Genomic DNA, 13057 nt, shown 5'->3' on the forward strand with positions numbered 1-13057 from the left:
ATTCATTGGTCGAGATGAGTTCAAAGCGGCAAGAAACTCTTTACTCCTTTTTTACGAAGAAGTCAAGCAGCGTAAGTTGGCATGTGGGATCCGAATAGTGTTGCACAATGTTCATTGACTCTGCCTATTGCTCTTGTTGAATAATTAGCAAGTTTGATGTTCATTATGGAGAAAAAAAAGCTGCCTGACAAACATGCACTTATTTATTTTCAGTGTATTTTTCCGTAACTCTTTTGTAACGTCTTTTATTTTAACACGTATGTTATCAGAACCCTTCAAATAAGAATAAAGATAATGTCGAACTGAGATTTTACAGCGTTTGTAGCATTGTGACACTGCCAATACTATACATGATGTATTTCAATCAAGTATGCAAGCTCTGACGATCTGATATAGGACCGATCTTCATTTAGGGGTGCTCTGTCATTATTGCACTAATTTTACGTTTTTATGTGTTGTCAAGAATGAACAAGAAACAGTCAGCCAGGTTTGTTAGGACAGAATCAGGACGACACACAAGAAAAACAAGCTTCACAGGTGAGAACAACTGATAGAGTGGCTTTTAACACCTGGCTGGTTTTACATGGTATAAAATCTATTAATACACAAGCGTTTGTAGGATTATATATGGACCAATCATAGAAAACACATAATTAGTCAAATATAGAAAAATAAAAAATAGCATTAGTATGATGAACAACTTCTCAGCTATCATTTTTAACTACAGTAGGTAATTATTAGCTTGCATGTTGGTTGTTCATTAGTACTTAAGCACATATTAATTCTGTATTCTTCATGACCATATTCTGCATCCCATAATCTTAACAACTACAACGACTACCTTACAAGCTATTAATAAGCATTAAATGAAGAGATTGAGGCAAAAGTCATAGTTAATAGTGAATATGTGTTTATCATTCTAAAGTGTTAAAAATAATTTAGTATACAAATGATTGGTTATTGTCCAGCAGTGTACTTAATTAGTTATTTTCTTCTGTATGTCACTATTCCCTGTATGTACATGTTTCAAACACTACTTTATTTGCTATAGACAGAGGCAGAAGTAAATTGACAGTTGAGAGTGAATGAGGCAGAAAGTTTCAGTGAGGCTTCAGAGGTAAAGATTATTTACAGCATTGTCTATGATAAGATATTTATTTTAACATAGACTAATCAGACTAATGTATAATAGAACAGAACAGAATAAAGAAGTATGTGAATGTGCAAGTATCCATTACTGTGTGCCATGTACTGTACATACAACACTCACAAAATACAATCTGAAATATGTAAACAATAGTACCCTTATAAGGACATCTTTGTAACTTATACTCAAAAAGGTGCACATATAGAGTACCAATATGTACCATAATGTACAACTATGAAACTTTTTGGGGTAAATAAGGTACAAAGATGTCCTTTTAATGGTACTGTCCCAGCAACAAGCTGTTGTATTTCTTTCTTTTTTTCTTTTTTCTCTCTTTCTTTCCTTCTGTTTTATAATCATATATAACAATATAATCATAAAGCATATTAAGGCAAGGCAAGGCAAGTTTATTTATATAGCACATTTCATACACAGTGGTAATTCAAAGTGCTTTACATAAAAGAAAGTGAAATAGACATTAAAATCAATAAAAACATGGAAATAAGAATAATAAAAACAAGGAATTTTAAAATGATATAGCCACCTATTAGGCAAAAAGGTATGATTAAAAATAAAACCTGTCAATTAGACAAGGGTTAACTGAAAAAAAAGAACAGGTATAACACTAGACATTCCGTCCCCCCCACTTTTGAAATGATGGCTACGCCCCTGCCTGGAGATTTACCTTAGAGGCTTCATGTATGGGTGAAATCATTCCTCTTGCTTTCTGCTGGATTGCAATTGTGAGCGTATATTTGGACAATGTTGAACATCTATAGGCCCCAATCCTTATGGAGCCAGTGCTTGTAAAATTAAGTTTTCTGGTAATTTAATGCTAGTGAGCAGTGAGGTCAACATGACATCATAACTGTGTCAATCTTCATTATTCTAAAGAAATTATTACCATTATTGTTATATTAAATAAAAAAAGTAAAAAAAAATATAAAAAAAATCAGTTTTTGATTACAAAATGTCACATTCAAAATGGTTGTGAATGTGTTTCATGTTGACTTGCATCGCTGGCTCTTACTGTGTGCATTACCTTTTCATGTCCCTAATTTAAAAAAAAATTTAAATGTGGAAATCATATTACTTATTTTCTACTAAGTCAACCTGGGGTTTAATCAAAATAATTGGTATTATATAATTTAAAAAAATAATAATAATTGGATGTTTTTTGTTTGTTTGTTTTTTTAATGTTTTTTCCTGTATTATTTCTCTCTCATTCTGTCCTGTTTAATGGAATTATAGAAAGTGTGCATGATAATATCAGTTTCAAAAGACTGGTGTGTTTATGTAATAAATCTGTTCTTTCTGACTTCCTGATGCAGTGTAAATATCATAATAAAATTGCAGAACTACTTAATATAAATTGAAACACAATCATATACAGTAAATATGTGTCAGGGTTCAGGAATGACCCTGCTGGTGTAATTCACATGTTGCTGTGTCTTGTGGTTGGACTGCTTCTCCCCACAAGAGGGCAGAGTCAGATAGCGATTCATTATCAGTGGCTGGACTAAAGGGATTCTTGATTGTGCATTGGGTTTGAAAGAAATAATAGTTCTTTGGTTCACTGTTGGTGTGATTCTTTCCATACTTTTCACAGTTTAATGCCAAGTAGGACACATCAATACCATTGTACAGTACGGTCACAATGCTCCTAATTAGTCCTTTTACAGTCATGTGGTTGTCCTGTTTTATATCTAAATTTCCAATTTTTTTATTTCTATTTTCTTTAATTGTCTCCTGTCTTCCATTTTCAATCATATTCATTCCACTTTAAAAGTTCAGTATTTGCAAATGGTTGCCCCTTTTTAGAATTTTTTTTTTTTTTTTTTTTTTTTACTCTTCTCTAACTAAATATCCACTATGTTCGATAATCAACGCTTGTGCATACATAATTGCTTTCCCTATTAATTGAGTCTGTCTCGTGTTTGATTAATAGTATAGATAGTCAATAACAGTCCAGTGTGACCCAATTCCAGCAGATGTGATGAGGGATAAATCAGCTGTGTGAATGTTGCTTGTCCTGTTATGTTAATCAGTATATTGGTGTAGTTTGGAATTTTTGTAACTGATATTCAGGCAAATTATCTGGAGAACATGTGTAGGCAACATCAAAATCTCTCAGACACCAAAGAACAATGTGTTTTGAATGAACTTGATTAGAAAATGGTACTTAAGACATTCATAAAGACAGACTGACAGGCCTGTTTTTAGTGGAGTCTTTACAAATACATTTAGTTCCAGTCAAAGAATTAAAGCAAAGTTTAATACAATTGCTAACTTCAAAGAAGGAATGCAGGGAACAAGTCATTGTGTGATGTGAGACCATGTATGATATACAGTACATTTTTAAAGACTAATGCGTTACATATTGATGGTTTGGTCTCTACACTAAGTCTGCCTTGATGGATGTGTGTCAGTGAAGTACTGCTTTGGATTTATTCTGCTTTTCAACACTTGAATTGCAGATGGCACAACTGGATTCAAGTGAATTTGGCTGTAGCATGAATCTAAGATCAGCCTGTTATTTTTATTTGTTTCGATGTTTCCCCAATGCTTAATGCTGCATGCTTTAAAAAGCATTCGCAGGGCGCTTATACTGTCTTTTACCAGAAAGATTCATTGTGTAGTCTTCTCGACTCTCGAGTAAGATCTCTGATTTGAAATGTTATAATTAACCAACAGAGCTGGGTAGATTATTTACAAATCGTAGTCTGTTAGTGATTACAATTTACATGTAGTCAATAATTGTAATCTAGATTAATCATTTTAGGTAATGCATTCTGACTACTTTTGCATTACTTTTAGATTACTTTTGACCTAACTTTTATAGATTTGAATGGGATTATTGTTATAAAACGTAAAGAGAAATCAAATATATTCCATTCTCTTTTATCAACATCATGTAATGCATTAAACATTACATTATTCCAGGGTTTCCCAAACTAGTGTAAATGAAAGATCTGCAGTGTTCATGAAAAGATTATATTTCATCAAATCATATAAATTAAAATCAATAAATTAAATTACATTTTAAATATTTTAATTGTTTACCTGCATGTCAGTTTGACCATTAACTGACATCAGAGAACATGTGAATGTTGAATGTTGTTAAATTATTAATGTATTAAGTTGGTATAGTTAACTGAGAGGTGCTTTTGTCCTCCGATTCAGATGCATGGGTCGCAAATTAATTTACATGGCCATTCTATATTGTGTATTTTCAAACAATATGACACTAGTATGTTTTAGAAAGGAACATTTAAAAGAGAAAAAAGAGGAATTAGGAATAATCAATAAATTATAAATAATTTACTGCCAATGTATGAGAAATTTTTAATCATGTAATTCATGAAACAGTAACTGTAATCTGATTATGAATATTTTTAAATGTAAAATGTAATTACAGGTAGTACATTTTTGGAATCTGATTACGTCATCTAGATTCCATGTAATCAGTTACTATTCAGCAAAGTGACCCATTTGAGATTTTTAATGCCAGACATGTTGAAATTGTTTTCAGTAACATGTGGCTACAGCATCAGGGGTTGTGCAATATAGCTAAATATTTTCATTATATTTTCCTTTTGAATATTATTTTATTATTATGAATTTTAATATGTAGCCTGTTTGCTTTGAATTGCCGAAATAGGGTAACTTTTATTTTTCCTTTTTTTTTTTGTGCCAATCAGAATCAAAATAATTTTGAAATTAGATGTTTCATGTAAGCTAAAAATACAGTTTAAAATACCCAAGCATTTTCCCACACTTTTTTCCCTGTATTAAATTTACACAGGATATATATATATATATATATATATAATCATTTTGATGTATGTTCATTAATATAATAACTAGTAAAAATATTTTTTAATATTGCTGTAAAACTTTAATATACACTACCTTTTAAGTTTGTGGTCTGTAAATTTTTTAAATAAATTTAAATTTACTGTCACTTTCGATAAATGTTATGTGTAGAAAGTATAACGTAATAAAAATCTACACTACCATTCAAGAGTTTATTAAAAAATAATGCCTAGAACTGATTCACTTAAGTGGACCATTTGAACTGATTCACATTAATTTATCAGTTCTTTTCAGGCAAGAAAGTTTTGTATTGCTAGTCAAATTTAATCTAAGAGTCTTTAGCAAAAAAATATAGTATGAAGCTGCATAATTTATTTCACCACCAAAATCACCACAAATACTTCATGAATATTTTCTATATGGTCTAGTCCTTCAACACACGCCTTTCATTGCAGCGTTACTCCAGTGGGTTCCATCGGTTCTTATGCCATCTGGAAGACATCCTGTGAGTGCTATGGCAACTGTGGGACAGAGGACACTGGCCAAATGATTCCGGAACTCAATCCCAGGTCTTCTCTCACAGAAGAAAAACAAAGCTTTAAATTCTTGGCTCAGATTTCTTTGTTTTCTTTTGCCTTGTGACCTGGAGTTATGAATGGGCTGCTCAGGCGGGCCAGATGACATTCACTCACACATTGGCTTTCACTCACTTTGAATGTCCTCACTTCTTTCTTTCCTAGAAATTCAGGGCGGTCTCCAAATTCGGAGGTTTAGATGCTTTCTCGACCAGAAAAGGGGCACTGCGTAGCATTTAGTACTGAAACTAGTGGTAGATTTGTACATTCTGTGTACAAGGGCCATATGCAGTTTATAGGGTGATATGGGTGGTTGCTCACTGGTCTCTAGATATAGCTGTCAGCTGCAAGCCAAAAATCATTAGTCGTCTTTTTTTTTTTTTTTTTGTACTGAAGGCAGAATTCTATTTCATAACATTTAATTCTTTAAAGTGGTATATTTCAAACAATTTAAATGCTTCTTGTTTCTGTAGTCTGTCTTGGGCATTCAAATGTCTGGATACAGCATTTAGCAGTTTCCAAGAAAATATCCGCCATGCCTCATAAAATTCATAGACTAACATAATTCAACCGGTTAGAATGTTGTTAGTACTGAATCGCATCTCCAGTGAGTGAGAACAAAATCATCAGGTTTTCATTATTCCAGCAATTTTGTGCCTGAATAAGGAGCAGACTGTCTTTTGATAATGATGATTATACACTAATGACTATCACAACAATGATAGAATCTGTAGCCTGGATTCGTACCCTCATTAAATAAAATAATGTATATGAAAACTTTCCAGCTTGTTGGAACACACCCTAGAGAGAGATGTCTTGTTATTCTAGCTGATTAAAGCATTGATTGCAACTATTTTTAAACGCTCAGGTTGCCAGTTTGCTGCAGGGTGTTGGCAAATCTCTCATCATCCATCACCTGGATAAGAAACAATGTGGAAAATGAGTAACTCAGTCAAAATAATGCACATTTTGTCTTTTTTTTTTTCACCTTGTCGTTCAAACTCTAAATTAATGTCTTTCTTCAGTGAAACCCAAAAGGAGATGTTAGGCAGCATGTCTAAGCTGCTCTTTTCTATAAAAAGAGCAAAGATGATATTTAAAAAATATATATGTTTGCATACAAATGTACACTACCATTTATTATGTTTTGGGTGAGCAATTTATTTTCTTCAAAAAAATGAATAATTTTATTTAGTAGGGATTCAGTAAATTGATCAAAAATGACAGTAAGACACATGATGTTTCAAAACATTTCTGTTCTTTTAAAACATTTTCTATTAATCAAATCCTGAATCATGACTTCCACAAAAATATGAAGCAGCACAACTGTTTCAACACTGATAATGATAAGAAATGTTTCTTGAGCAGCAAATCAGCATATTAGAATGATTTCTGAAGGATCATGTGGCACTGAAGACTGGAGTAATGATGCTGAAAATTCAGCATTACAGGAGTAAATTACATTATAATAATAATTTGAAAGATTTCACAATATTGCTGTTTTTGTGATCAAATAAATGCGTCTTTGGTGAGCTCAAGCACTTATGAATATTATTGCAAGATAATCTCACATTTCAATCTTCACAAATTTCAAGGCCATGTATATTCTGCCGTGCAAAGGCAAAAGACCGTAACTTCGATTTTGGTCGAAAATGAGTTATTGATATTTTTGGGACATTCAAGACATCCTTTATCATGTACATAAATATCTTGAATCAATTTCATTGTTTTTCCGAGAAAATAATGGGTCGTCTTAACCGTAACTTCAAAAAGCCCCAGAGAAACCAAGGCAGAACACCGTATAACACCAGTTATGGCTCTTTCACTTTGTTTGGAATGCTCAAAATGAGTTACGGTGTTCTGCCTTTGTTTTACTGTCCATTAAAGACCGCGTTTTAATTACGTTGTAACTTGTATACTTTCATTCATCTGATCTGTCAGATTATTAGACAAACGAATTAGATTACGATCTACCAAACAGCTCCATATAACAAAGCACTGTAAAGACTAGATACCTTGCCAGCAAAACATAATCGTGAATAACTTTTAAAGATTTGTTTTATTATAATTTTTTCCATTATATAATGCAGATAATTCACCAGGCTCTCGCTTCTAGTTATACGCGTGTGGACTAGAATGCCGTAGCATGATCAATCATAAAATTAGTATTAACAGTTCGCAATTAAATCCATATCCTACCTTGTAACCCGATAAAATCAATCCATGGCGACGTTTAATCCACAAGCATTCTGAGCATTCCTGCATGCTGACGTTCACATCAGTCCACAAGTTGTTCTTTTAGGTTTGACTATTTTCATTCAAATCAATATAAAAGCAATTACGCAATGTCTAGCATTCTTTTACGTTACTGAACATAGAAAATAACTTGGCTGCAAAATGGTATCCACTCACATGTTTAACTTTTAGTCTGCTTGTTATGGTCAAAAAAGCTATTAATACAGTCACATTTCTATATGCAATAGCCTATATGAGAGAACCCATGATCACTAGATTTTATACTGTATAAAAAGTGTTACTGTAACGATCTTGTATATGGTGATCAGCAACCAAATATTGATAATGTGGAAGTTACTGTCTTTTGTCTTGGTGTGACTTCTCACATTTTGCAGACAATGCAAAGGCAGAGTACAGTAACTTCAAAATAGGGGTAAACAAGTTTGAGCTCACATTTTTTTTAATGTAGATCATTTTCATTACTAAAACATCTAATTGCTAAATTTCCAGTGTCCTACCTATTATTAATTTGGCTGGACATATAAAAAACTTTAAAGTAATTTTTCTCTGTTTCATACTCTAGCAAGTTAAGGTCTTTTGCTTTGTAGGACAGTATTTAGATCTGCAGTAATGTGATGGAGAACAAATTCTATGACTTTTGACCTCTGTATAACACATTTTTTATGTTTCTGTGAAGAAAGAGAATAATACATGGCCAAAACAACACAAGGGTGAGTAAATGATGACAAAATGTTCATTTTAGGATGAATTATTCCTTTAATTCCTTATGTTCTGTCAAGTCTTATACGTAATGAAGATATGTATGCCTCTGCTATTGCTTAGTGAAGCCCATTTTAGGCGATATAAAACAATTTCTCACTTTTTAAGCATTTGCACGTCTAAACTGTATTTTTATGAAACTGAGCTGTGTTGTTTTAAATCGGAGCCTAAAAAGGCTTTATTTTCTTTAATTTTATTCTATTCTGCCATGATAGTGTGTTTCCAAACTACACACAGCTGAGCTGAAATTGCCCTATTCCACAATGTCTGCCGTGAGTTACAACAAAGCAGGGACTCCTAAATCAACCCTGGATGCGAGTCTGGCCCTGGACCCCGTGAATAAATTACTCAAATATTATATTGCTCAAATCATGATGAAGTTTCCTCTCTGGGCTACAAGCCAATGCCCATGTGCTTCACCGCTGTGGAAACAGAGAGTTGAATGAAAGCAGTGGAGATTTCAAAGTATCAGTGACCATATCTCAGACGATTCTGACTGTTGATGAACAATTCAAGAGAAAGGCAGGACTCTCATTTAAGTTTTTTGGACACGACTCAAATTGGCCTCGCCAAACGTATGGTGCTCTCATTAAGACCTCTACGATAAAACTTTCGCCGCTGTGCTCATTGCTAAACCATGATTAGCCTTGGCGAGAAGCGCTACGGGGCCCTCAGAGAGACACGGCATATATTAATGCCAGACAAGTGCTTAACTTAACGCCACGGTGCCATGAAGAGGGTTTGGACCAAATCGCTTTACAATCAGACCATGAAAGTAGGGCTCTGTATGTTTGAAGCCAGAATACATCGATTCTATGGTGTTGATTATGAGTGTGCAACTCAACAAAGACATTGCGGTCATCTCGTGGCTGTGAAATGGCAGGGGGGCAATAGAGATATCTGTTCCTGCTCGTTCCCGGTGCCTTTGAAGAGCAGAGGGGTTTCCTTTTAATTGCTTGGATTTCAATCTACTTCACATGATGGATTCTGTTTGAAACGGCTGCGCCGAGCTCCCTAATGAAGCAGCGAGGTGCGCGCGGGCCCTCGCTCAGTGGCAGGCTGCCTGACTGAAGCTGTCGTTCGTTCGTGCGCGGGCGACCTAGTTGCATAAATTCAGTGCCGCCTCTGAGCTAGAGTTCGAACGGAGTTCACAGCCACTTTCACAGCTATTGATCTCGCAAGCTGATCGGATGTCCCATTTATTTGTTGTTATGCTGCGTATATATTTTTAATGAGGCATCTAGTATTCTCTGAAAAATATTTGTATTTTGTGTTTTTTTGTAAGGAAAATGGCCAGATATTCTAGTTCTGTTTAGATTTAATGCCACCAATTGTTGTTTTTTGTTTTTTTAGGAATGCTGTTATGTTTGTACTAACAGGTAACATGACAAAAAGATGCCTCACAAAAGCTGTGGTGAACATGCCTTCAGGGGGTGATATGTTTATTTCTGGTCTTATTATAGTACTGTTATGACTTTTTTGCATTATGACATTATTTTCAAGACAATTAAAAGGATAGTTCACCCAAAAATGAAAATTCTGTCGTCATTAACTCACTCTCAGGTTTTCCAAACCTGTATGAGTTTCTTTCCTCTGTATTTAGCTATTTAGTTTAGCATGTAAAAAATACCAAGCAAGTCAGTGGCTACCTTCAATAGTTTGGTTACCAACGTTCTTCAAAATATCTTCTTTTGTGTTCAGCAGAATAAAGAACTTCATACAGGTTTGGAACAACATGAGAGAGGGTAAATGATGACAGAATTTTTATTTTTGGGTGAACCATCCATTTAAGCACCTAAAATCAGAGAAATAATTACCTAAATAATTAGTCAGTCATACAGGTAACCACAAGTGAGTAGATGACAGAATTGTCTTTTTTAGGCGGGTGAGTATCTCTTTAAATCTTGTAGGCTAATATACAGGCTTATTACAGGCCTAAAATACAAAAATGCATCTGTAGCCTAGGAGATGACAACAAACAAGCCTGAGTGCTTGCATCTGTCAAAAAAGTTTGGTTATGTGCGTATACACCAGACGCAAGTGAAACTAGATCGCTCCTATTACAATCAACAGAGCCGTCCAAACTGGAAGCGGCTGTTCAGCTGGCGGTCGCCTTTTTTTCTATTTTTGATGTAGCAGCTACTTTATTTTGTCTGTCAGAAATAGAATTACTTTTATATACATGTTATTTAATTGCTTTATATTACAGTCCTTTTATATACAAACTAATTTTGAGTGTAATGAAAACCCTTTATTTGAACTGTAAAGTACTTCTTTTATTGCATATGCTAACTGTAATGACAACAATGATAAAACAGGATTATTTTTTTAACTGTACAAAATAAATCAATTTCTTTAAGCCAAATGTAACTTCTCATTTTTATATTTTGATTTTGGTCTTAACAGACCTGCCAGGCAGCTTCATTTCTCTTCGTTAAAGCCATGTTTTTGTAATAGACCAGCCTGTTGAAAGATGTAGACCAGGATTACAGATAGCATTTGTGTGTGGTTTTAGGGAGTGAGGGCGATTAAAAAGTTTCCTCAGAAGACCAGAACGCAGGGATGGCCAAACAAATGTCAGAATGCCAAGATGTGTGTGATGTATCAACGTCCTCCAAAGCTTTTTGTGCCTGTAAAGTGGAAACGTTCTTGTCCTAATGTGTGCAGCTTGACTTAATATAGGGCATGTATCATATGAAAATTAGATTAAAGAGTTTGGGGTGGTTGTCGAGTGTGTGTATATAGGTGAAAGGAAAAACATCAAAGGTCAACGTAAGGGCCATGTAGAAACAGAATACTAAGTCTTAAAGGCATAGTAGCAAAAATGATTTTAAAGAAAGACTGACATTTTATCAGTAACTTAAGGGAAATAAAAATGTCTTTAAATTGGTCAAGCCATTTTAAACCTAACACAATCACAGACCTCTAATGTACTTTGAGCACCATGCCATTTGAAACATCTTTAGTCCTTTGCTCTTTAATCTGTACAATATGATCACATTATTTCACATCCAGAACTTTTAAACACATCAGTCTGCCATCCCTTGAGAAACACAGAACTGTCTATAACGGTGAGCACGTTGAGCTAAGGTACCTAATGAATGTTGAAGTTCCTCCTGTATGGTTTAGGGTTGGACTGAGGCCATGGAGTTGTGGTTTGGCAGAGGTCATGCTGCGCTGGCTATTTATTTCACAGAGGGCTATAATTGCTCATTTTTACTGAAATTGGGCTGCAGCAGGAGTCCAGAGGCCTGGCCTCATTGGCAGCAGCTTGGCATTGGCGCTTTCCTCTCAGGACATGCACATGGAGAGCTCTACTCATTCACAGTTTGCATGCAACATCCACATGTATTGCATATTGCAAAATTCTTAATGCTTTCAGTTTAAGGAGCCGCTTTTGTTGGGGATTTTAATGTTGGTCAAGGATTCCCTAACAAAAAACAGTTATGATTTAGAAACTACTTATAATTAGACACAGGCATTTTTCAAGCATTTCTTAAAGTTATTTTTTTTTCTGCAGTTTTAAACCAAAGTAGAAGCTCTTTGATTTAACATTTGAAAGCAAATAAAAAGATAACCATAAATTAGTATTGTAATTGTACTGTTGTTAAATAAAGTAATAATTAAATGAAAATGTATTATTATTATGATATATTGTAGTACCTAATACTATAGTGATATTTCCTTAATGAAATAAATAAATAATCATAAAAATTGCAGTTACATTTTCTTTCTTTTTTTCTTTTTTTTTTATGAAATAATGCACTTACAGTTTCTTGGCTGCTGCAAAATATTTATGGCGGGTAAATTTCTCAAGTCACTGGCCATTGGCAGGTGTGGCAGATTGTTAGGCCCTGATTAGGAACATGTACAATAATAATGTACTCATTGTGGCTTCACAGTAGTCATGACTTCTCAGTGACCTGTAGCTTAAATGTCCTGTATGAACTAGGGAGGCAACTTTGAGTTGTAAATATTGCATAGTACATAAAAATGATCTATTTCAAAAGAGCATAAACATTTCTGATTTTCCTGAAATGGCCCCAGTTCGATATATGAGGGAAAGAACACATTCCGTTTAAATAACACTGCATTTTTCAGAAGTATGTCCTCAGACCGACTTTATAATCCAAAACATTCACCCTGTGTCCGTAGAATCAAGAGCAGCATGCTTTTCCCATCTTGTCTTCATAATACACACCACATCTGACATGGACTCCTGTAAACAGACATTACTGCTGATTGTTTCTGGTCAGATTGTGAAGGGCCACTAATGGAGATGGTTCTAGATCAGTGTTTCTTAATCAAGCTCTAGACTCCCATGCACATTTTACTACACGTGTCCACTGGTGTTGAAGGTAAGCAGTGTTTTGCAGTTTATTGTCTATGGGAGCTGAGAGTGCTTATTTTTTATTTAATTTTATTTATTTTAATATCAATTTAAATAGTTATTTATATATATATTTAATATTTCTTATTTTATATTGTTTCTTTGTTTTCCAGT

At 34.1% G+C, this 13057-nt stretch overlaps 1 protein-coding gene across 1 annotated transcript in view; it reads left to right on the forward strand.

Moving 5' to 3' along the window:
- LOC306883477 (storkhead-box protein 2-like) overlaps positions 1–13057 on the forward strand; it is a 57644-nt gene continuing 44587 nt past the window's right edge. Inside the window, exons 1-2 of the mRNA XM_079438763.1 lie at positions 1–71; positions 464–537. Of these exons, the coding sequence (XP_079294889.1) occupies positions 465–537 (73 nt within the window). The 5' untranslated portion in view covers positions 1–71; position 464. The remainder of the gene's footprint in view (positions 72–463; positions 538–13057) is intronic.

The sequence above is a fragment of the Barbus barbus genome (genome assembly GCF_936440315.1).
Source record: "Barbus barbus genome assembly, chromosome: 17".
NCBI lineage: Eukaryota > Metazoa > Chordata > Actinopteri > Cypriniformes > Cyprinidae > Barbus > Barbus barbus.